At 34.8% G+C, this 27,199-nt stretch overlaps 1 protein-coding gene across 2 annotated transcripts; it reads right to left on the bottom strand.

The window, feature by feature from the left end:
* Positions 1-14,353: 14,353 nt before the first annotated feature.
* On the bottom strand, positions 14,354-26,341 carry LOC149803846 (multicopper oxidase 3-like). Of its 2 annotated transcripts, XM_089953662.1 has the most exons (3): positions 26,106-26,341; positions 23,028-23,092; positions 14,354-16,822 (listed from the first exon to the last, which is right to left on the bottom strand). In XM_089953662.1, the coding sequence occupies exon 3, from the start codon at positions 16,811-16,813 to the stop codon at positions 14,759-14,761; it is 2,055 nt and encodes a 684-aa protein (XP_089809788.1). In that variant the 5' UTR covers positions 16,814-16,822; positions 23,028-23,092; positions 26,106-26,341; the 3' UTR covers positions 14,354-14,758. The 2 variants fall into 2 exon arrangements, with proteins under 2 accessions (XP_089809788.1, XP_089809787.1); XM_089953661.1 differs by lacking the exon at positions 23,028-23,092.
* Positions 26,342-27,199: the final 858 nt, after the last annotated feature.

Here is a 27,199-nt window from a genome sequence, read left to right as displayed (position 1 = left end):
GTCGTCTGTGCTAAAGATGAACTCCCTCATCGCAAACCTAAAGACCATCAAGCTTACGTGATCAACACGGACGACAGTCATCTCCCAGGAACCCACTGGGTAGCCGTCTACTTTCCTCAAGAAGGCTGTGTGGAATATTTCGATTCGTACGGATTGCCCCCTTTGGAAGACGATATCATCGACTTTATGAGAAGAAATGCTCAAACCACCCGATTCAATAACGTGAAATTACAAGGCACAGATTCTTTGGTGTGTGGACAGTACTGTGTGTATTTTCTGCATCATCGCAGCCTGGGCTATTCCTTAGAACATTTAGTGACTCATTTCGATCCTCGTTCTTCTGCTAGAAACGATGTGAAAGTAGATCGATGGTTTTGTGACCATTATGCTTATCTTTTGTCTCAAGCTAGGAAACGTAGTGTCCATCAATGGCCTAATGACTTCCAACAGTGGAAATCACAATTTCATTCACAACGTTGTCAGCCCTGTTCAAAGTAGTTAGTAATTGAAGAAAAAAATGTTTGATGTTATAGTGTTGGATTATTGTTAAAAATGTTGTTGTTTAGTGTTAAGTGATTTTTGAATAAAAAATGTTGTGTTTAGAAAAAAAAATGCCTTTGTCTTTTGTTTAGCTATAAGAATGTTGGATTGATGCTCTTTCATTTCTTACTATCCCTCTCATGAACGTTGCGGCTCGAAAACCGTGTGGGGGATGTTTTCCTTCACGTCCGCGCTTTAACTTTAAGAACCGGGTTGTTCCCAGTCTAGCCATCCATTGTCGACTCATCCTCCTAAGAAGATGTGCTCCAAACTAGCTAAGCTCAACGAAGCCTACGTGAATTTGCATAGGGTCAGACACAGTCTGATACCGAAGCCAGAAGAAATAGAGAATGTGAGAATGTTAAAAATCACTGAAGACCTGATAGAAGAGCTCTTCAGAGAAGAAATGAACAGGGAGAAAGAAGAATGGACAGAGAAGTACAGACTTCAGAGACAGCAGCAACAGCAGCAACAACAGCAGCAACAGCAGCAACCTGAAGCTGACAGAGGCTTTGTCGATTGTCGTATCGACACCAAAGAATTCTTCTTCTCTTTCCGAAGAAGCAGACCTATCGCCAGAAAGTCTATCCTCAGAGGACATCGCATTCTTAGAAACTAAAAAAGAATGCCATAGCAAAACAAAAAAAAACAGTCCTTTTCAGGGCTACCCAATACTCTAGAAAAGAAATAACTATTAATTTGCCAATGTGTGTAGGTAGAGTAGTGTGAAAATAAACACTAACTCTTTCTTAAAAAATGTGAGGGTATGTGTTTGTGTGATTGTGTTTGTAAGTGATAAAGTAGGTTGGTGTGGATAGTAGATTAAAATGATGTTTGTTTTTTTTGGGCTGCTTGAGGTGTATATTTGAGGTTAGATTGAATTGCTTTGCTTATGTGGATAGTCTATTGAAGTGATTTATAAAAAATTTTAAAATAGTAATGGGTAGCATAAAAAAGTGAGCGAGTGTTTCTTTTAGGTCCGCGCGTTGTTGTTGATTTTGGTCATGATCGAGGTAAGATCAATTTCATGTTATTAGGGGGATGTTTTCCATCACGTCCGCGCTTTCACTATAAATTGAAACTCGCTGGGCAGTCTAGCTACCCTTGTTGATTGATCAACAGTAAAAAATGAGCAACAGACTGACTAAATTGATGGAACTTCAGATGCATCTGGAGTATGCCAGATACCTACTGAACGAGCTGACTGCGGAGGCCCTTGTGGAAGAAGTGAGAATAGAACAGGAGGAGGAGGAGAGAAAAATGAAAGAAGAGAATGAAAGAAAGAGAGAGATCAGGTGTCACCCTATGATGAACCCTGTGTGCAAGGTGATACCTGAGGCAAGGACATCTTGCCAGCCTGTAGCTGAACCACAATCACAACGAAGACAAAGACAAAGAAGACAGAGGGAAGAAGAAGTGTTCACTTTTCCGCAAACGGAGGAGTGGGATAGTGAAGCCACTCACCCACCGTCTGCTCTTCAAACAAGTCATGTGAATTGGACTAATGATTGGAGTAGACGTTGTGTCTGTGGTGCCAGACCCGGAAGGTGCCACCATTAACCAGGGCCTCTGAAGTTAAATAAACAGCCCTTTTCAGGGCTACCCAATACTCAAGAAAAGAAATAACGATCGATTAGCCAATGTGTGTAGGTAGAGTAGTGTGAATATAAACACTAACTCTTTATTAATAGTGGAAGTGTATGTGTTTGTAAGAGCTCAGGTATGTTTGTGTGAATAGTAGATTATGGGTTTCTTAGCAAATGTGGAGAGTATAGTTAGGGTTATATTATATGAAATGAGAAAGTAGGGGGATGTTTTCCTTCACGTCCGCGCGATGTTTGGTCATCATCTAGGTAAGATCCATTTTATGTTTTAGGGGGATGTTTTCCTTCACGTACGTGCTTTTCGTATAAGAACCCACAGTATTCGTCGTTCAAACCATTCTGCAAAGAATAAAAAGAAGATGGCGTCAAACCAAATGGACAAATTACAAACCTTGCAAGACGTTTTAGACAACTTAGGAATAATGGAACAGATGCTAATAAGACTCGTTGAAGACCATTATTCCTATAGTCCCCATCGTGTAAAGATGGAAATTAACAATTTAAGGAAAGCAAAGGACAAGATTAGTGGTGTCATGAAAGAGATCAAGGAGGAGAAGGAGGATGAAGAGGAAAAGATAAGAATAAGAACATGGAACGAAAAAATTGAAAAAGAAGAGGAAAATGAGAAGAGGAAGAAAGAAGAAGAGGAGGAAGAGAAGAAAGAAGAGAAGGAGAAAAAAAAGAAGAGAAAGAGTGTTGGAGATAAAATAAGAAGTTGGTGGAGGAAAAGAAGAAATTAGAAGAAGAAGAAAACCCAAAGGCCCTTTTCAGGGCCAGCCATATTTCTCGAAAAGAGATAGTCTTTCCATTGCCTACCCCTTTTTTTTAAACAAAATCCCATGTTCAATTCCCTTGTCGCTAAACAGTCCCACGATTTTTCTCCATATTCAATTCCCTTGTCGCTCAACGGTCCCACGATTTATTCCCATGTTAATTTCCCTTGTCGCTATATGTTCCCACGATTTTTCTCCATGTTAAATTTCCATTGTCGCTATATGTTCCCAAGGGGTCCTGTAATGCTAATTTCCATTGTCGCTATAGTATCCCACTTCACTACTTCAGCACATATGCATATGATATCATCCACTATGCCTGCCCTTGTCTTCAGATAAATATCTGAGAGCTTGAAACTTGAGGACTAAGGTTAACAACCAAAAGTGCATCGTTATGTGTTAAGTGCAGCTTTATCTTTCACATTAGTTTATCGCTTGAATATAATTATTTAGGTTAATAACCCAATTTTAAAAACTTCCTATTTGATACATTTAATATTGCCTGATTATTCTGAGGCAAAAGCATAATGATCAAGGAACCCCAATGTACTTGAAAGTCATCTCACTACACAATAATATCAGTGTGTTTGGTCATGTAATATAATCTTAAATTTGCGGTTAGTTCATATATATTTTGTAAAATTTATTGAATAATTTCAATTGTTTTATATCCAAGGGTAACAAAAGAAACTATTTTACTAGTTTTATAAATTCAGTCTGAGACGAGTACTCATATAATAATCTCTTTATATACAATTAACGATTGAATGGGAAACGTATTAATACAAAGTAAAAAAAAATGTGTAAATTTAGCTATAAAAAAGACATAACAAATCTTCAAGCACAAGCATTAATATGGTGTCGATATATCCAAATTTCAAAATCTGCATTCAGTCTTTCGGTGATGTACATGCAAGTTAGAAATTTTATGCATTAACCAAAGGTATACTGTCTATCAAGGTTATCATTTTATAAAAATGTACTAATGTTAACAAAAGCAAAACGTTTGAACAAACATATGACGCTGACATGCTTTGTAAAGTGCATATGGGTCTATGACTTCCGTGTTGAAATTATGAAGCATTTATGTTGTTAGTTGTGTGAAATCAATGAATAGTAGCAGGATGAAACTATAAACTTACCATGGTCAGCAAAATGACATGGTTTCATCTGACTGGTTCATTTATAATATTATATTGGACAGCACTATGCCATGGCTTCATCTGAATGGCTCATTTATAATCATGTCTTGGACATCACCATGCCATGGCTTCATCTGAATGGCTCATTTATAATATTATCTTGGACAGCACCATGTCAAGGCTTCATCTGAATGGTTCATTTATAATCTTATCTTGGACAGCACCATGACATTGCTTCATCTGAATGGTTCATTTATAATCATAACTTGGACATCACCATGCCATGGTTTCATCTGAAGGGCTCATTTATAATCATATCTTGGACATCACCATGCCATGGCTTCATCTGAATGGCTCATTTATAATATTATCTTGGACAGCACCATGCCATTGCTTCATCTGAATGGTTCATTTATAATCTTATCTTGGACAGCACCATGCCATGGCTTCATCTGAATGGCTCATTTATAATATTATCTTGGACAGCACCATGCCATTGCTTCATCTGAATGGTTCATTTATAATCGTATTTTGGACAGCACCATGCCATTGGTTCATCTGAATGGTTCATTTATAATCATATCTTGGACAGCACCATGCCATGGCTTCATCTGACTGGTTCGTTTATAATCTTATCTTGGACAGCACCATGCCATTGCTACATCTGAATGGTTCATTTATAATCATAACTTGGACATCACCATGCCATGGTTTCATCTGAATGGCTCATTTATAATCATATCTTGGAAATCACCATGCCATGGCTTCATCTGAATGGCTCATTTATAATATTATCTTGGACAGCACCATGCCATTGCTTCATCTGAATGGTTCATTTATAATCGTATCTTGGACAGCACCATGCCATTGCTTCATCTGAATGATTCATTTATAATCATATCTTGGACAGCACCATCCCAAGGCTTCATATGAATGGTTCATTTTTAATCTTATCTTGGACATCACCATGCCATGGCTTCATCTGACTGGTTCATTTATAATCTTATCTTGGACAGCACCATGACATTACTTCATCTGACTGGTTCGTTTATAATCTTATCTTGGACAGCACCATGACATTGCTTCATATGAATGGTTCATTTATAATCTTATCTTGGACCGTACCATGCCAAGGCTTCATCTGAATGGTTCATTTATAATATTATCTTGGACAGCACCATGACATTGCTTCATCTGAATGGTTCATTTATAATCTTATCTTGGACCATACCATGCCAAGGCTTCATCTGACTGGTTCGTTTATAATCTTATCTTGGACAGCACCATGACATTGCTTCATCTGAATGGTTCATTTATAATCTTATGTTGGACCGTACCATGCCAAGGCTTCATCTGAATGGTTCATTTATAATCTTATCTTGGACAGCACCGTGCCATGTCTGCATCTGAATGGTTCATTTATAATCTTATCTTGGACATCACCATGCTATGGCTTCATCTGAATGGTTCATTTATAATCTTATCTTGGACATCAATATTCCAGGTCTTCATCTGAATGGTTCATTTATAATCTTATCTTGGACAGCACCATGCCAAGGCTTCATCTGAATGGTTCATTTTTAATCGTATCTTGGACAGCACCATGTCATGGCTTCATCTGACTGGTTCATTTATAATCTTATCTTGGACAGCACCATGCCATGGCTTCATCTGAATGGTTCATTTATAATCTTATCTTGGACATCACTATTCCAGGTCTTCATCTGAATGGTTCATTTATAATCTTATCTTGGACAGCACCATGCCATGGCTTCATCTGAATGGTTCATTTTTAATCTTGTCTTGTACAGCACCATGCCATGGCTTCATCTGAATGGTTCATTTATAATCTTATCTTGGACAGCACCGTGCCATGTCTGCATCTGAATGGTTTATTTATAATCTTATCTTGGACATCACCATGCTATGGCTTCATCTGAATGGTTCATTTATAATCTTATCTTGGACAGCACCATGCCATGGCTTCATCTGAATGGTTCATTTATAATCTTATCTTGGACAGCACTATTCCAGGTCTTCATCTGAATGGTTCATTTATAATCTTATCTTGGACAGCACCATGCCATGGCTTCATCTGAATGGTTCATTTATAATCTTATCTTGGGCAGCACCATGCCATGGCTTCATCTGACTGGTTCATTTATAATCTTATCTTGGACAGCACCATGCCATGGCTTCATCTGACTGGTTCATTTATAATCTTATCTTGGACAGCACCATGCCAAGGCTTCATCTGAATGGTTCATTTATAATCTTATCTTGGACAGCACCATGACATGGCTTCATCTGAATGGTTCATTTATAATCTTATCTTGGACAGCACTATTCCAGGTCTTCATCTGAATGGTTTATTTATAATCTTATCTTGGACAGCACCATGCCATGGCTTCATCTGAATGGTTCATTTATAATCTTGTCTTGGACAGCACCATGCCATGTCTTCATCTGAATGGTTCATTTATAATCTTATCTTGGACATCACTATTCCAGGTCTTCATCTGAATGGTTCATTTATAATCTTATCTTGGACAGCACCACGCCATGGCTTCATCTGACTGGTTCATTTATAATCTTATCTTGGACAGCACCACGCTATGGCTTCATCTGACTGGTTCATTTATAATCTTATCTTGGACAGCACCATGCCATGGCTTCATCTGACTGGTTCATTTATAATCTTATCTTGGACAGCACCATGCCATGGCTTCATCTGACTGGTTCATTTATAATCTTATCTTGGACAGCACCATGCCATGGCTTCATCTGAATGGTTCATTTATAATCTTATCTTGGACATCACTATTCCAGGTCTTCATCTGAATGGTTCATTTATAATCATATCTTGGACAGCACCATGCCATGGCTTCATCTGACTGGTTCATTTATAATCTTATCTTGGACAGCACCATGCCAAGGCTTCATTTGAATGGTTTCTTTTTAATTATTTGAGATCCATATCATTTTCATTTTTTCTTAAGACAATAAATCAACTGTATCTTGTCAGAGCTTTTCAAAATTAATATTAAAATCAACTTGTATTCTTTTTATCCTTATTTGCGTTTTAAAACCATATTTCGATATACATGTATAAAATTATCAAGAAAGATGTATATAAATAGAAATTGTACATAGATAAATAGATGAGGAAAACGACAGTTCATGCCAATTTAATGATAGGGCCCACACCATCATGCTGTGTCAGTTTCACCATATGTTCGTACTGTGTTGTTAGTCTGTATGGCTTTGTAACACTTGCTTTTGAGCAATAAATAGCAAACAATTTCGATCGGCAGGACGCGCATGATTTTTGTGAAACGATTCGACAAAATATTGTTCTAAAAAAATAAGGAAAACAGTTGCCTTTTTGTTGTGAACGGGTGTTTAGAACGAAGACAAGCTTAAAAATGAATTGGCCATTGATATTATGATGAACCGATATATATATATATATATATATATATATATATATATATATATATATATATATATATATATATATATATATATATATATATATATATATATATATATATATATATATATATATATATATATATATATATATATATATACTATCCCCCCCCCCATTAAATGATCATATCGACACATCACTGGGTACTGGCTAATATCCAGAGAGTGATCCAGGGCTGTAACTTCAAAGCTATATGCACTTTTTGTGATTCTTGCAACTCATGGCAAGAATTACAGGTATGTTACGATACATTTTTTTACTGAAAATTCCTTCATAATGACAGTTACAATATCCTTTGCTCAATGATGAATAATTTTTTAGTCGAATATTTAAGCAAAACTAAATTAAAACTTACTTGAAATTCAGCCTTTGTTTAAATAGAATTCAAACCTTGTTGTCTTTCTTTTATACACTGAATGATAACTAGTTTCAGTGCTATCAACCGTAAACAAATGTTAGGTTGATAACATCCAATTTTTAAAAGATAAATTCGTATATTTTTTTTATCGGAAGGTCTCGTTTTGATAGGATGGTCACCTGGTAAAAGATTAATGAAACGGAAATAATAAATATAGAAATAAATAATCTTTTTCTTCAACTTTGGCAGGCACTTATACAGGATTTTCGAAACGTGGGTGTGCGGTTTTTTTTGCAACGAAAATGTTAAAAAGACAACGTCTTTGCTAACAATTCTCTTGGTTATTCAATCATTCAAAAAATCAAGTTCAGAAGAATTTGTTTTCCTGACTTTAGCATATTTCTCCTTGTCTGTTATTGTTTATTATATTTTACTGCACTAAAGAAACATTATAAGGACATTACATCTACATTACTACAATATAAATCCTGGATCGATTGGTCGAGTACGTAATTGGCCGATTTGGGTAGTCCGAATTCGAAATGGGCCGAGAACATTAGTGGGCCGACTTTGCTTTGGGCCGAACAGTCTTGGAGCACAGTTAAAATATAATTATTTGCCAGAATAATTAACAAAATGTCACCTTGAAATCGGTGACATGCATCAAAACAACCTTTGACAACCCGATTGTTTAATGTCCACAGTCTCGGTCCATACGGAGCTTACAAACTGTTCGTGGCTAGGTTAGGACTCGAAAGGCCGGTATTCTTGTGTAGTACAACTATTACGATTAAAATGTAACTGATAAATTAAAATATAAATATGTATTTCCTATTTAGCAAAACATGCTTTAAATAGTACATATTCACGTCTGCACGAGAAAACGCGCGATTGACCCTGACATTGACTTCAAGATAAACATGACTGACTTTGACGATATATCGTGCAAAATAAAAGATATAAAGATTTTAAACAAAACTGCAGACAGTTATGTATTTGAAGAATACCATTCAAGACAGGGTGTCAAAAAGAACATTCATTTTGTCAGCATAAAATGAAGTAATATAATGAGTTGTGTTATGTTTATTTAATTTGCTTTGGGGTTTTTTTTAGTTAGTTTTATTTTATTTATTTTTTTTTCATTACATGCTGGTATAATGTAACATTGTATGTTGGACTTGACCTTGTCCAAAACTGAGTTCATTTCTGCTTGACCTGAATTGCTTTTTTATTGTATTATGTTTAAACAACTAATACATAGCTAAATTATTCTCTTTGTGTATAGCATATATTCACTGGAATTTGAAGAGTCCTAATGAATTTTACTCACGACTTTAAACTAGTACGATTTTTGTCTGTAATTCTTGGATTATATTCGGATTTAATTCGCAAATCCGTTAGTTCTTTATTTTTCTTCTCATTTTCACTTTGTATTCTAGGAAAATAAAGTATTTGTTGAATTTTTTAAAGCTTGTTGCGTTTCACTACTTTCTGTTACTTATTTTAAGAGCATAGACTCGTAACGGTTGGTAAAAGTCAGAGGCTGATTTTGTTTCCTTTTGCTATTTCAAATAAATGTTTTTGAGTCTGAAATGTGCCTATTACTTTTCTACAGCTGGAAAACAGATTTTACAGGATGAAAGGCATACATACATACATACATACATACATACATACATACATACATACATACATACATACATACATATTTGCTTACTTTTCCATGTTCAATAAAAAATATAAACATAGAAAACATACACTGCGAAAAATGACATATTGGTGATATATGCCAATGTAATTTAAACACAGTACCTTTGTGTTATAATGGTGATATATGCCAATGTAATTTAAACACAGTACCTTTGTGTTATAATGGTAATATATGCCAATGTAATTTAAACACAGTACATTTGTGTTATAATGGTGATATATGCCAATGTAATTTAAACACAGTATCTTTGTGTTATAATGGTGATATATGCCAATGTAATTTAAACACAGTACCTTTGTGTTATATTGGTGATATATTCCAATGTAATTTAAACAAAGTACGTTTGTGTTATATTGGTGATGTATGCCAATGTAATTTAAACAAAGTACCTTTGTGTTATATTTTTGATATATGCCAAATAATTTAAACAAAGTACATTTGTGTTATATTGGTAATATATGCCTGTGTAATTTAAACAAAGTACCATTGTGTTATATTGGGTCTCATATTAAAACTGATAGAAAGAAAACTTTTAGAAAGAGGAGTAACAGCAATAAAATCTGAAGCAAAAGACGTCATGGTCCTAATGATGTGATTATTGACAAGACAAAAGGCGTCATGGTCCTAGTGATGTGATTATTAACAAGACAAAGGGCGTCATGGTCCTAATGATGTGATTATTGATAAGACAAAAGGCGTCATGGTCCTAATGCAATGAATGTTAACAAGACAAAAGAGGTCACCGTCCTAATGATGTGATTATTGACAAGAGAAAAGGCGTCATGGTTATAATGATGTGATTATTGACAAGACAAAAGACGTCATGATCCTAATGATGTGACTATTGACAAGACAGAAGGCGTCATGGTTATAATGATGTGATTATTGACAAGACAAAAGACGTCATGATCCTAATGATGTGACTATTGACAAGACAGAAGGCATCATGGTCCTACTGATGTGATTATTGACAAGACAAAAGACGTCATGATCTTTATGCTATGAATATTAACAAGGCAAAAGACGTCAAGTTCCTAATGATGTGATTATTGACAAGGCAAAAGACAGCATGGTCCTAGTGATATGATTATTGACAGGACAAAAGACGTCATGATCCTAATGATATGAATGTTAGCAAGGCAGAATACGTCACGTTGCTAATGATGTAATTAGTGAAAAGACAAAATGCGTCATGGTCCTAAGGATGTGATTATTGCCAAGGCAAAAGACAGCATTGTCTAATGATGTGATTATTGACAAGACAACAGGCGTCATGGTCATAATACTGTGATTATTTACACGACAAAAAGACGCCATCATCCTAATTATGTGAGTATTGACAAGGCAAAAGACGTCATGGTCCTAATGATATCATTATTGTCAAGACAAAAGGCGTCATGGTCCTAATGATGTGATTATTGACAAGACAAAAGACGTCATCGTCCTAATTATGTGAGTATTGACAAGGCAAAAGACGCCATGGTCCTAATGATATCATTATTGACAAGACAAAAGGCGTCATGGTCCTACTGATGTGATTTTTGACAAGACAAAAGACGTGATCTTAATACTATGAATATTAACAAGCACAAGACGTCATGGTTCTAATGATGTGATTAGTGAAAAGACAAAAGGCGTCATGGTCCTAATGATGTGATTATTGACAAGACAAAAAAAGGCATGGTCCTAATAATATGATTATTGACAAGACAAAACCCGTCATGATCCTTATGCTATGAATATTAACAAGGCAAAATACGTCACGTTCCTAATGATGTAATTATTGACAAGACAAAAGGCGTCACGTTCCTAATGATGTGATTATTGACAAGGCAAAATACGATATGGTCCTAATGATGTGATTATTGACAAGACAAAAGGCGCCATGTTCCTAATGATATAATTATTGACAAGGAAAAATACGTTATGGTCCTAATGCTGTGAATTTCAGCAGGGCAAAAGATGCCATGGTCCTAATGCGGTGAATATTAACAAGGCGGATGCCATGTTATGATTTCAAATTTTAATGCAACAGTTCATTTTAAGGTGAAATATGGTCTCCTGTAAAAAGTTATAATTTATTCTCATTTAACATAGCTTTGCTGAATTGCTTTAATCAGCCCTCCAAAAACTATACTCAAATTTATTATCTGAAAGGAATATAGTTTATAAGAGAACTATGAAATGGTTATGATGATGGTGATTCTACAGATTAGGAATGACAAATATAACGACAAACATCTCCAGCACGTTGACTGCTTTTAATATTCAAGTCCATATATCCATAGATTTATGGGTCTGAAACATGTGTTGTCTCACTGCGGACAGAAAATAATCTAAGTCAAGGCGTCCGACATTCAGAATTTCTTTTAGAATAAAATTTGTGTAATTGTATGAAAGTCTATGTATGTATATAAACGTGCATGTTAAATTGCACTTGTTTTGCTTCTATTAACTTTTGCTTCATCAAGGCGTGAAGTTCAAGTATAAAATGTTCAAATGAGTGCAGAAAAGAAATTGAAAATTGACAGAATTGCCTCCCAATTTAACCGACTTCATATGAACAAAAACACAAATGTAGTCAATTGTATTTATCTAACTCGTCTGCTTTTTGCTGAAGTGTTCTTAGACTATGTATACGTTGAAGTACAAAACCTATGACCTTGACCTGCAGGGTTACATAAAAACAGCTGCAGTCTCACGTAACAAAAGTGTTTTCTTTGTTGCAATTATAGTCAACTAGATTCCAGCAAATTGACTCTAACAGAGCCGAAATGTGATAGCCTTCATGTGGTCTAGCAATGCTGAGTCTCACTGAATTCATTCTAATCTGCCTCCATATTAGCTAGTCTGGTCAGTTTTGAAATTTCCTTCTTATTGGAGACGAAACTTTATGGCCAGATGTAGCTGAACACAAGTGTCGGGCAAAAGGCATTCTTTTCCCTCCAAAGTTCTTGCTGCTTCAAAGATAGGGAGGAGGATATTGTAGTCATCTGCAGCATTAGTCATCCAGTTTATGAATATATATTTTTAATTCTGTGATATTTGAAACAAATGATTTCCCACTTTGTTTCTAAATTTTGTTTTACAAATATATGTCTTCAGTACTTTTACTTTTATAAAGTAATTTCCACAAAAAGTATTCAAACTGGTCAATATTCTATTAATAAATTATTTTCTTATTGTGTGACTGGGTAGAATATTCTATACACGATTTTCCAAGTCATAGTTATTTCACATTTTTTAAAGAAGTGTTTATACAGCAAACATGATTTGTTCAATCAGTTAAGCTGGAGAATGGACTTAAATTGAGCTGCAAAGTGTGCTTACAAAACCAATAATGTCATCATAGATAAATATACTTTCAGGAAAACTTACGTATAAAGCTACGATAGTGTCACAGTGGTACCACAGCAAGAGGCCAAAGTAGACCTGACACTGCTCACCCACCGCACTCACCTCAGCCAAATCTTGGTAGAACATTTACTGAACTTGTCATGCTAAATATTCCAACATAATTCCATTCTAATTTACTACAACGTATTTTATTAGAATGAAATATTAAGATAAATATCTACCATGCTGTTACATCGTTTCATGAAAAATTTGCCAAAAATTAAATTTGTGTACCTTTTTATAGCAAAAACCAGTTTGTCCAGTGCATCTCTATCTTTTCCATATCTGAACAAAATTATAATTATATCATAATGAAATGCATGCCAGAACCCTCATAACGTTTTCACCCACCCTCTTAGCTAAAACCACGAGCGAAGTGTCGACAGAAAAAAAGACTATTCCAGGTAATGGATACGTATGCATTTTGGACTTAGCAGTGTTTTATTTTTCATCTTATTAATTTCAAACAGCTGTAACCCTAATGAAATCTTTGGTCGACATTTTCTTCAGCTTAAAACAATTCCCATAAAGAGTTTTAGTCATGACGTTGTTTTCTTTTTCTTTTTCAGCCTGCCATACACATGAAGGGAGCATATAATGCTCTCCATTGTCATGTGTCCCGTCCATGCAAATTTGTTCTTGCTTAGAAACTTTTGAATTATTACTGGATACTAACCGAGTTTTGCATTAAACGTTACATACTAAAGACATTGATCAAGTCCGACTTTCACCATTTTCCAGGAAAACTGAATGGAATCGTTATCCTTGCTACATACAGAAAGTTTTCCTCCCATGTTGATTCCGTTCAATAAGTTTCGAAGGACAGCAGCATTTTATGGAGTTATGGCTGTTATTTGATTGAGAACGTTTCAGAGTCAGAGCGAGACTTCTAAGGAAGCATGCAAATATACGGGGAATTTTTGGATGAAGTTCATTTGACACATGCATACACCCAGTTAAGCTGATACAATGTTTTACGGTAGTTAACTACGTAAATTTAGGATATAATTGTTGAAGTTTATGTAGTTTTACATGGCGTTATTATAGATTTTCACAGCAAATTTTAAAATTGTAAATTGATTTATCTTTACTTTCTATTACAAAAGATTTTATTTCGCAAATATTAATGTTGTCATTATTATTATTATTATTATTATTATTATTATTATTATTATTATTATTATTATCATTATTATTCATTGTTTCCTTATAATTATAAGGTGCTTTAAATTTAACATACAATTGTAATTAGGATCAGCAATTATTTTAAGTCACTGGCTTGAGAATGAATGATGTCATTAGAAAGTATAATGAAAATAATACAAAACAAATAATGTTTCTGTTGCAGAGAGTTTAATCACGACAGTAACTTCAGCTAATGTAAATACATACGAATATAGAGCATAAAACATTTGATGATCTCAGAATCAGTTTTACATTGTTCCCTTGGAAATGTTCATCGATTCGGGGATTAACAATATATCATTATTACTAGCACGTTTACAAGTACAAATGTATGCACGTGACAGCTTCATACGTTTCTTTCTAATTAAACCTGATATTGTGTCAATAACGTTTACAATTCCTATTAGAATGACGTCTTGGCAATTAATTTTTATTCTGGAAGCAGTTCTTTGTCATCTGTTTGTAGCTGATGACAGATGTGACATAAATTCTTCTCCAAATAACATGTTATCGACGTTAAGCGGTTTTACATCTCGGCAGAACGGTCAGCTGGAAACTAATCCAATATAGGTAACAAAGCAATAACAAAGATTTCAAAGCAAAGCACAAAAATTGTTTCAAAACTTCTTACTCTTTCTCCAGCGCGTGAGCTGTATCTTCCTTTGTCATCTTTAAAAGTCTTCGTCTCTTGTGTGTTGGTGACATAGAGAAAATTTCCGCATACTGGAAACCCGCTTGGTGGTTTAGGCACCAGAGATAATGACTCGTTTAATAGCAGACGCATTCCTTCTATATGGTGTACCTCCATATGACAGTGCATAACCCATAGTCCTGGGTTGTCTGCACGGAAGCGAACGACCGCATAACCGCCAGAAGGGACTACTAGCGTATCCTTAAGTGGGGGTCTTTCAAATTTAAGACCAGGTACATTTCCTTTTAGCCACGAGCTGTCCGACCATGTTGCATTATTGCAGTAACTTTTTTCCCTATTTATGTTCCCCCTACAATTGACATCCAAATTTTCTCCAATATTTCTAGCAGTTATGTTATCGTACTTGCCGTAACCCATTTTCATCACATAGAAAGGATGTCCGTGAAGGTGTATTGGATGTGGCTGACCTTTTCCTAAACCCATGTTCGTAAAAACAAGTTGCACGACATTGTCATGGGTAATATCAATTGTGTGGGTGCACGTGCACACTCTGTCCTCTCCACAAGTTGGTTTTGTACAATGGAATGTCCCTTCCGTGGGTTGAGTAAGAGCCGAAACTGTTGGTGTTTTAAACACTATACCATTAACAGAAGCGGGATGTTCACCTGGTATACCAAAATTCAAAAAATGTTCCTCAAAATGATATCCGTCACTTCTCGGAGGAGGTTCGTTCCAGGGAGCACCATTCAAGTCATTGAAAGTTAGACAATCTGTATAGTAAGAAGGTGGATAAAGTAGATAGGGACAGTTAGCCACTAAACACCGACTGGAGGCAGAACACGTCATACGCGAAGTGGTTGGTTCAGCGATTGGAGCTCCATGATACCTGAGAATAGCTTCTGTCCTGTGGTTTTTGTGTATTTCTAAAGTCTCTGCCCTTATCCAATAATTAGAAATTGTGCGATTGGTGACTAGAATGAAGTCGAAAGATTCTCCTGGATTGATGATAAAAGATTCTACCGCCACATTTTCAAGGTCATGACCATCAGAAGCAGCAAGCAGCAGCTGATGATGGTCCACAGAAATTCTAAAGGCAAGCATACTACCGGCAGCTATCACCCTAAACCGATAGGACTTTCCTTGCATCACATGGAAGACCTCCAATGGTGCACCATTATTATTTCCTGTTTCAGGATCATTGAATCTTCCCCGGCCATTAATCAGTCCAGAGTGAAAATGGAACACGTCAAACGCAGTACCATCAATGGCCTTCGAAGGAATAGCAGGTGTTCTTCCGTGATAAAGACCGTGCACATCTTTCATGTAGGATAGTAGTGAATCCATGTCATGATTATAGTCCGTGATAGTCATTATATGCTCGTCCGCCTTGTTATACTTCCTTTCACGAATGATCAATGCACCAAATATACCCATCGTCCTCTGTGTACCTAAATGGGAATGATACCAATGCGTTCCTCTTGGTTCTGCTTTGAATTTATAAGTGAAGGTTTGTCCGGGAAGAATTGGGCACTGGGTAATAAATGGAACGCCATCCATCCAAGGAGTTCCCTTTTGAAAGAGGCCATGCCAGTGTATTGTGAGTCCTTCATTTAACAAGTTGTTTGTCACATGAACTATGACCATCTGCCCTTCATACACAATAATTGGGGGACCTGACATTTTCCCATTCACGGCTCCGACCAATCTCGGCTTCTCCCATCCATCAGCAGTAATTACATCTTCCATGTGTATTGGCTTTGCCTTCGACGTGTCATTCACATCGTACCTGTAAAGATTCCCAGCCTTTGCATAAACAAGTTCCCCGTTTCTCATCATGGTCAGTCTGTGGTCAACATTGAGGAAAAATTCACATTCAGTATCCTTTATAGTACAGACATTACACACTACAATAGTCTCCATGGTGGCAACAAAGCCGATGATGAATAACCACAAATCCATGTTTTAAATCTGCACAAAAAAATAGCATTGGGTTAATTTCCATACAATGATATGTTTTCCTTCCAGGGAATTTATTTCTAAACATTTGTCAATCCACCATATTTCAAAAGTACGAGCCACTTTATCTAAGGAGTAAATAAGTATTAAGATGGTGCAGTGAATTAATTTGGGTTGACAAACTGTGTGCATTAACGAAAATTTCATTTATTTGGATTGACAAGCTGGGTGCATTAACGAACATTGAATTAATTTGGCTTGACAAGCTGTATACATTAACGAAAATTGAATAAATGTGGGTTGACAAACTGTGCATTAACGAAAAATGAATTAATTGGGTTGACAAACTGTGCATTAACAAAAATTGAATTTATTTGGGTAGACGAATTGTGTGCATTAACGAAAATTGAAATAATTTCGGTTGAGAAACTGTGTACAATAACGAAAATTGAATTAATTTGGGTTGACAAGCTGTCTGCATTAACGAACATTGAATTAATTTGGGTTGACAAGCTGTATGCATTAACGAAAATTGAATTAATTTGGGTTGACAAACTGTGTGCATTAACGAAAATTGAATTAATTTGGGGAGACAAACTGTGCATTAACGAAAATTGAATTAATTTTGGTTTACAAACTGTGTGCATTAACGAAAATTGAATTAATTTGGGTTGGCAAACTGTGCATTATAATTTATTTGGTTTGACTAACTGTGTGCATTAACGAAAATTGAATTAATTTCGGTTGACAAACTGTGTGCATTAACGAAACTTGAATTAATTTGGGTTGGCAAACTGTGCATTAAGAACAATTTAATTTTTGGGGGTTGACTAACCGTGTGCATTAACTAAACTTGAATTAATTTGTGTTGATAAACTGAATACATTAACGAAACTTTAATTAATTTGGGTTGACAAGCTGGGTGCATTAACGAAAATTGAATTATTTTTGGGTTGACAAACTGTGCGCATTAACGAAATTTGAACTAATTAGGGTTCACAAGCTGTGTGCATTATCGAAAATTGAATTAATTTGTGTTGACAAATTGTGTGGATTAACGAAAATTGAATTCATTTCGGTTGACAAACTGTGTGCATTAAGGAAAATTGAATTAATTTAGGTTGACAAACTGTGTGCATTAACCAAAATTGAATTTATTTGGGTTGACAAACTGTGTGCATTAACCAAAATTGAATTTATTTGGGTTGACAAACTGTGTACATTAACGAAAATTGAATTTATTTGAACGTGTCACACGCAAAAAATTGTACAGTAACACTATATTTTGCATAACAATATGATACCAGGATTCTATTATTGATACTTAGGATATTCGATTTACTGAGATCTGGTAACTAATTTACATTTCACACCTTATGATCATGAAGAATCGTTAGAAGAAATCCACCGTAATTTATTATGTTATAATTCAATCCTTAAGTTTAGTTCAGGTAAAGGATTTACCTGCTATTTATAATTCTGTAAATAATAAGTTTTGTCACATTATTTGGATTCACAGTTTGGCATGAAACAACTGGAATCTCGCTCATCAACATTGCTAACAAATTTGATCAATGATATTTTTTTTGTGTGTACAGTGTAAATGTAAATAATGTTTCCTCCATAAATAACTTCTCGATATTTGTTTTAGCATTATGCAGACGATACATTAATTTGTGCAAAAACCGAACAGCTATTTCAAACCATTTTAATAAGACTGGATGTATCACCGTGTCTGGAAACTTCATGTTAACACAAGTGAAATGAAAAGCATGTTTTTCTAAGGAGAAAAATGAAAAATCCATATCGTATTAAAACGGTGAATTATAAGAAAATGTTTACAAATTAAAGGCATAGGTTTACATTTTTTTCAGTAATGGTCACTTGCACAGATTATCTAGAGGACTAGGGTAATTTAGTTCTTTTCCCATCATGCAAATTTTAGCACACTGATCTACATGTAAGGAAAATGTAAACGTTCAGATACTTTTGCTGCATCTTCAAATAAATCCAAAGTAATGGGCTTCTACTAAGGGCTTATACTAAGGGCTTCTACTAAGGGAGAAAATAACGAAATAATTCATTCACAATTGTTATACGCTTATTTGGGGGAAACAAATCAATTGATTTGGATGTTTAGTATGGTGACCTGCAGATATACCCTCCGTGAGAAATAAAAACAATACGAATGTTTAATTTAACCTTAGTCCCCGGATTTTTTAAAATAGAGACCTTTGATGTTTAGACTTCATATATTGTTCAATAAGGGTTGTGGATAATGTCTACTCTTATGAAAGTATTGATTGGGAATTTAAGATTAAATCTGCGTTATATGATCTCGGATCTTCTGATGTATGGAACAACCAGTTATATATTGTGATACCAAAGCTTTTATTAGAAAAAAGAAAAGCGTATATCGTCTATAAGACTATGAATCAAGAAGAAGTATTATTCATTTTACACAGAATATTTATCATTATGCAGAGACCCATCTAACACGAGGAAGAAGAACAAGTCAACTGACAACTCATATCACAAATAACAATGGCGATATATTGGAATGCTAAGCCAAGATTCGTTAACTTTGTGAAAGAGATAGAAACAGTGACACCTCAATACAAAGAAATATAGTTCTCGATGAATCAGGGGGTTTGTGAGATGCGTGTGGAACTTGGGAAGAAATTGGTTTTCCTGGAAATTCACCAGAGGTCTCCTCGTCCAAAATTAGTGCATTGACAAGAATATATGGAGATATTGGTCATTTAATTGACTTTTCCTTTTGAGCAGAGACGTAAAAAGGCTCTGTAGATATAACTTGCTTTGGAAATTTAATGCAAAATAACGTTTGTATTCCGTTTTCAGAAAAATATAATCTGGGCCTAATTATCATTGTCCTTAGAAAATAAAAATAAGCATCTAGTGCAAATTTATCCATTTTTCTGAGAATTTGCAGCATATGGATCGCGAAATTCAGATCGATTCTAATTATATATATATATATATATATATATATATATATATATATATATATATATATATATATATATATATATATATATATATATATATATATATATATATATATATATATATATATATATGTGTGTGTGTGTGTGTGTGTGTGTGTGTGTAATTTCGATTTCTAACGTAGCTTCAAAACATTATCAGTCATATATCTACGATGTCAGCAGTGTGGCAGTTTATTGTGATGTCTAGCACTAGGGCATCATGCAGCAGACATTAGTATGTTGTCTCACCCAGTTACATCATCTTAACATTTACCTCATAATGGTGAGCTCCTAGCGAGGCAGCTGCTAGTACCACTTTTTAAGTCTTTGATATGACTCGGCCAGGGCTCGAACCCGCGACCTTCCGCAATCGAGGCGGACGCTCTAAGCACTAGGCCACCTGAGTGGTCTCTGGTAATACTGCCACTGCAGACAGACATAATTTTCCGATCCCGGTGTTTATATGTAAGCTGAATCTAATTAGCGTTATCGTTTGTTTGTTTAAACTTGCAGGTAGATTAATCTATCTTAAACTGATAATCTGCAAATCAGGGCTCACCTAATTCGACTATATATATATATATACATATATATATATATATATATATATATATATATATATATATATATATATATATATATATATATATATATATATATATATATATATATATATATATATATATATATATATATATATATACGTACATACATACACCCAGCCCTTGTCATTAACTTGGCTAATCAAAACTTGTGGTATTGGGATTCTTGATTGATTTCAATAGCCCAAACGGACTGTGTTAATAAATTTTCAATTAATCGAACTGAATTACGAGCACCCATAATAAGTCAGATATGAAACGTACACAGTATAAACACCTCATCCTGCGTCATATGTGCAAACTCTGGTCATATCTGGCTATTCCGATTTATAAAGAAGGAGACAAAACCCCGTCGTCCAATGTTATCCCGATTGATAAAAATGTGTGTGTGTTTTGGATGTTTAATGTAGCTTTAACAATTTTTCAGTCATATTGTTACGATGTCTGCAGTGGCCTAGTGGTTAGAGCGTCACCTTCGGATGCGGGAGGTCGTGGGTTTGATCCCCGGCCGAGTCATACCAAAGACTTACAAAAAAGGTACTAACAGCTGCCTCGCTAGGTGCTCAGCATTAAGAGTTTAGTGTTAGGACGGGTCGGCCTGGTGTCAGGATAATGTGCCTGGGTGGGACATCATGCTACATGTCTTCGACATGATGCCCCAGTGCTAGGCATCACTATAAACTGCCACACTGCAGACATTGTAGCGATATGACTGAACAACTGTTAAAGCTACATTAAAAATCCAAATCACACACACGTACACACACACGATGTCTGCAATATGGCAGTTTTATAGTGGTGTCTAGCACTGGGGCATCATGCCGCAATCATGTAGCATGATGTCCCACCCAGTCACATTATCCTGACACCAGGCTGACCAACCTACCACAAACTTCTTAATGCTGAAGTTTGGCTAGGCAGCTGTGTTAGTACCATTTGTATAAGTCTTTTGTATGACTCGGCCAGGGTTCGAACCTGCGAATATATAACCACTAGGCAACCCGAGCGGTCACTCGATTTATAAGAAAGGAGACAAAACCCCATTATCCAATGTTATGCCTATTTATAAGAAAGGATTTTAAAAAATAAAAAAATAAAAATAAAATAAAACATCATCTAATCTTATCTCGATTGTTCAGAAAGGAGATAAAACCCCATCGTCTAATGTTATCCAGATTCATGAGAAAGGAGACAAAACCCTTCGTTTAGTTACATACCAATTTGTCTATCTAGTTGTTTCTTTGCGGTTTTGTTTATAATGAATTAAATTCAAACATCTATATAAGTTGTGCACTAAAAAGACTTGATATACGAAAATCAATCTCTTTACGTTATTTCAGATGGACTAAACATGTTGTTAAGATTATTTAGCACACATCTAAATATTTATCTATGTCGTGCGCGACTAACAGAATAACTCTTCCTAAACTAAATATAGTATTCGTACGTCTAATTTTAGAACATGCCAGCGAAGTTCCGGATAACTGATCATTGAAAGATTCGGAACAACCGGTAAAAATTCAAATGGAAAGCGATACAGGTCTTCCCATTTCTTGATCTTGAGAGTTACTTTATGCATAAACTGGTTGAGAACTACTTGTATGGCGGAGAAAGATAAGGTAAGCATGTATGCATAATGTATTCGATTATAAATAATAGAGTACATCATTCTTTAAGCGATCTTTTGTCACAAAGGAGATGCAAAGCAGATAATTACCATCTACATAACAACATTCCCTACGAGACTTCAGACATTTGGACGTCTTTTTTCATCAAAGATGGCACTTTGGAGCTCTATATTTTACGTTATTTCGAATATTCCTAATCTGTCTATTTTTATTGAAACAAAAGTTTCCTCTAATTCTAGCAACGTCACCTTAATATCCTACACACTAAATACAGAGTGGATTTGGTTTCGTCCCCATTGCGTGGATGTGTAATGATAATGGCGATATTTTCTATATTGCCGTTTATTTAGTATCCCGAGATTCCAACTCGACTAGCTCTACCATTCAACACCTATGTTGTAACTCGATTAGTTCTACCATTCAACACCTATCTTGTAACTCGATTAGCTCTACCATTCAACACCTATGGTGTAACCCGATTAGCTCTACCATTCAACACCTATCTTGTAACTCGATTACCTCTACCATTCAACACCTATCTTGTAACTCGATTAGCTCTGCCATTCAACACCTCTCTTGTAACTCGATTATCTCTACCATTCAATACCTATGGTGTAACTCGATTAGCTCTACCATTCAATATCTATCTTGTGACTCGATTAGCTCTACCATTCAACACCTATCTTGTGCATCGAAATTTATTGTAAAGAAACGACCTGGAACTAAGTAAATAGACACTGTAATATTCAGGCATGTTCAGTAGTATATCAGCTAAACTAGACATTTATAATATTTGCAATGATATGCTAAGTGCTGAATCTATAAAATGTAATAAATGGGCTTAAGTAGCTGCAAGAAGTGCAATAAATCTCCCTGTTTATCTCTCTCTCTCTCTCTCTCTCTCTCTCTCTCTCTCTCTCTCTCTCTCTCTCTCTCTCTTGCTCGTTCCCTATGTCGTTCAATATACGGGTATTTTTACCTTGTTTTCTGATACGCTCGAAGTTTTGCAGAATTAATTTCATCTTTGGATCATTTTGGTATATTCTAGGAAAGGAAGTTAATGAGTTAGTTAACATCTGTCCGAGCAATTTGGACTTTATTAATAACATTGTATTTAATTAATGTCGACACTAGATGTAATACAACTTTATGAAACGCTTGCGCTCACGTTACACAGAGACATGCCCTTGTATTAAGTAGATAACCTCCCTTCTTCCCATTCGTGCAAGTTCATAATCACAATAAAGACGTATATTATTAGACAAAAAGAGTAATCAAAATGTCTTTAAAATCACGATCATCTTATTTTATTTAAAACTAAGTGCATTTTCAGTTAAAAAAAGAAACGAAGAAGACAATGAAGCATGCATATGGTTGTTGTGAGGAACTAAAGTTCTAATGTTCTCATTAAACAGTTAAAGTGCAGGTTTCAAATGATTTCCTGTTTCATATACGATTGGCTGTTATGATAATTCACATATACCTGCCCCGAAATTCACAGTAATTCAAGTATATCCTTACCTGGAGATACAAGATTCGTAAAGTACATCATTACCTGGAGATACTAGATTCATGAAGTATATAATTAGCTGGAGATAATGGATTCATGAAGTATATCGTTACCTTAGATACTAGATTCATGAAGTATATCGTTACCTTAGATACTAGATTCATGAAGTATATCGTTACCTTAGATACTAGATTCATGAAGTATATCATTACCTGGAGATACTACAAATTAGTTTGAGGTAATATTACAGACACATGCTAGATAAACAAAATTTCTCTTAGTTAACTATTCCTTGAATTGCATGAATTGCGCGGTGAATAACGAGCATCAGCAGTCAATATTTTAGAAATAGATGGATAACAAATATTATCTACCAAATGCAATTCTCTGGAGATGATTAACATATGAATAAATGGCAATATCTGCCTATTGTAGTTATCTGGAGATAAGAAATAGATGAATAAATAGCACTATTTTCCAATCGTATTTATCTGAAGATAATGCTATTTAGGTACAGATAATACAGGGCATGCTTTGCAAACATAACAGATTTATCTGACATAACTATTTATTACCTGAATGTCTTTAAAGTTTGATTGCGATTTAATTTCATTACCTACCCTGAAACATAACTTATAGATACCAGCCGAGACAAATAAACAAATTCAGGATATAAAAAGTTACCATATGATATATGTAATTTATTTACTAGGATAACAATACATGAAAATTAAACTCATTTGATCTAGCGTTTTAATTTGCATTATTTATCCTAACACTATTTATTGGAGGTAATTTATAAATACCTGCCAGGATTTTCAGAAACGCTCAGGTAATCTACAGTCACCTCGAAATAAGGATTTTTAGATGCCTAACTAAATGTTACGGAATGTGTTTGAATTTGGCTTGCCATAAATATGGCTGTGAAAAAAAAATGGAAAGATCTTGGGTTAGATCTTACCTGGTATTCGTTTGATATTGTTTATGATATTCTCCGTCAGTCAGTAAGGAAGTTGAACATATGAAATTCATAAGACTTGAAAAACTCCTTCAGCAAATAAAGATATTTAGATAACCTATAAACGGCCTCGACGCCACCCACCCATCTTCTTCATGGTAATGAATCGTGTAATTTGTTAAACCTCTTGTGATCTTACCGTAGCTGAATATCCTCTATAGGGGCACGTTTATCGCGTTAAGTTTATCTTTTCAATTGCTAATAAGCCCCGAGGATTAGTTCTTCTGGTGCAATTTAGCGATATAGCCAAAGAAATTAAGCAATAGAGGACAAAAGGGGAAAAACTTTTCACTCATTTAATTCGTATTTCGAAGCTAATGCTTTCGTTACGACCCATAGCTGACATTTGGGGCTAGCTCTATTTCACTTACATATATATATATATATATATATATATATATATATATATATATATATATATATATATATATATATATATATATATATATATATATATATATATATATATATATATATATATATATATATATATATATATATATATATATATATGTGTGTGTGTGTGTGTGTGTATCCAAATTGCTGGCTTTACAAAAATTGTTGGTTTTACAAGTTTTATTTTAACTATCAGTAATTGAATTATTTACATTGAAGTCTGCCCGACGACAAACAATGATTTATTCTTTAATTTTAATTATGTTTTATGTTTTTATTGGAATTGTGACGGATTGTACCACTCAGAGGAACATATCAGCATAATTAACCAGATCAGCCATATTTTAAGAATTTTAAACATTTAGCAAGAATCACAAACTTGTAAGTCAAATATGCTTTCGGTTGATGTCCATACCCTCTAGGTATTACCATTTGATATATCTAGAAGAAATTCTAAAACTCACCTAGGCCTCTGTTAAAAATCATAATTTAGGCATTATCACACGACCCTCTGTTACAAATGATACTATGTACATTAACCCCGCAGTCTCAAAATCTTTTGAGCAAGAAACTGAAGGAAAGAATTAACAAACATCATATCGTATCTGCATAGTATCCCTGGAGTGTCCAAATGATTATCTGAGTTAACTAAATGTTACGGAATGTGTTTGAATTTGGCTTGCCATAAATATTTAAAAATATAAATATATTCTTCAATCTTCAACATTTTGCTACTTTTATTCTTCGACTTTTTATATTTCATGCTAAATCCTGAATTACGGACATAACCTATATAATTCACACAGATGGTGACTGACATCATTTGAATATAATTCATATTACGAAAATTATCCAATTATTTTGCTCCCTAAGAACCAACGTCTGAATCCCAGTCTAGATTCCATTTGACAAATCGGGGTAAAATATCGGCAACCACATGTACTGATAAAAAAGATATTTTCTTCTTCGTGTGAAACTCATTATTGAAAGACTAGTATTTCTTTCCCCTAGTTAGTTATATGAGCAATTTTGTGATCATGAAAAGTTTTTATAGATGACAATATATACCAAATTCAAAATGAATGGATTGAAGGTAATTACTAAACATTTGTTTGATGTTAAATTCAACTTACCAGTTCACTAGCTTCCTTTCCCGCAGACTTTTTGTTCTGAATTCTTCTCAGCCTTCTAGTAAAGTTAGAAACTTAACGAGTATATGCAGGGCACGTCCTACAAACGGATAATTGAACACTTGAGAACTGAAACACCTTCCCTCTCAGAAGAAGTCTAATCAGCAATTATACACACTCCTGCGACAAGGCTGAAATGGCAAAGAGTGTGACCTGCGCAAAAAGAAAATGGTACAGTGTACGGAGTTCAGAACAATATTATTTATAAGCAGCGATGCCACGTGTACAAGCTGTATTTGGACATAAAATGGTTCCCACTTTCAAACTCACCGAGACCTCTGTTACAAATGATATTCTAGATATTATCATACAGACCTGTTACAAATGATAATCTAGGTATTATCATACAGACCTGTTACAAATGATAATCAATGCATTAACATACAGACCTGCAACAAATGATAATCTATGCCTTAACACACAGAACTGTTCTAATCGAGGCATTATCATACAGACCTATTACAAAAGATAATCTATGCATTATCAGAAGCACCTGTTACGAATGACAATTTAGGTATTACCATTTGACATATCTAGAAGAAATTTTAAAACTCACCTAGACCTCTGTTACAAATCATAATTTAGGCATTGTCACATGGACCTCTGTTACAAATGATACTATATTAACATACAGATCTGTGTGAATTACCAGACAGACCTGTTACAAATGATAATATAGGCATTGTCATACAGACCTGTTGCAAGAGATAATCTAAGCAATATCACACGCACCTGTTGCTAAAGACAATCTCTGCAGTATCACACACACCTGTTACAAAAGATAATATAGGCATTATCACATACAGACTTGTTACAAATGATAATCTAGGCATTATCACACGAACTGTTACAAATAATATTCTAGGCTTTGTCACACTGTCCTGTTACAAATGATAATCTGATCATAATCACACCGACCTGTTAGAAATGATAAATCTAAATATTATCACACATACTTGTTACAAGCGATAATCCAGGCATTATCACACAGACTTGTTACAAACGATAATCCAGGAATTATCACACAAACTTGTTAC

Source organism: Sinohyriopsis cumingii, chromosome 3 (assembly GCF_028554795.1).
Source record: "Sinohyriopsis cumingii isolate HCF-2022 chromosome 3, ASM2855479v2, whole genome shotgun sequence".
Classification (NCBI taxonomy): Eukaryota; Metazoa; Mollusca; class Bivalvia; order Unionida; family Unionidae; genus Sinohyriopsis; species Sinohyriopsis cumingii.
This window is presented reverse-complemented; position numbering and strand designations above follow the sequence as displayed.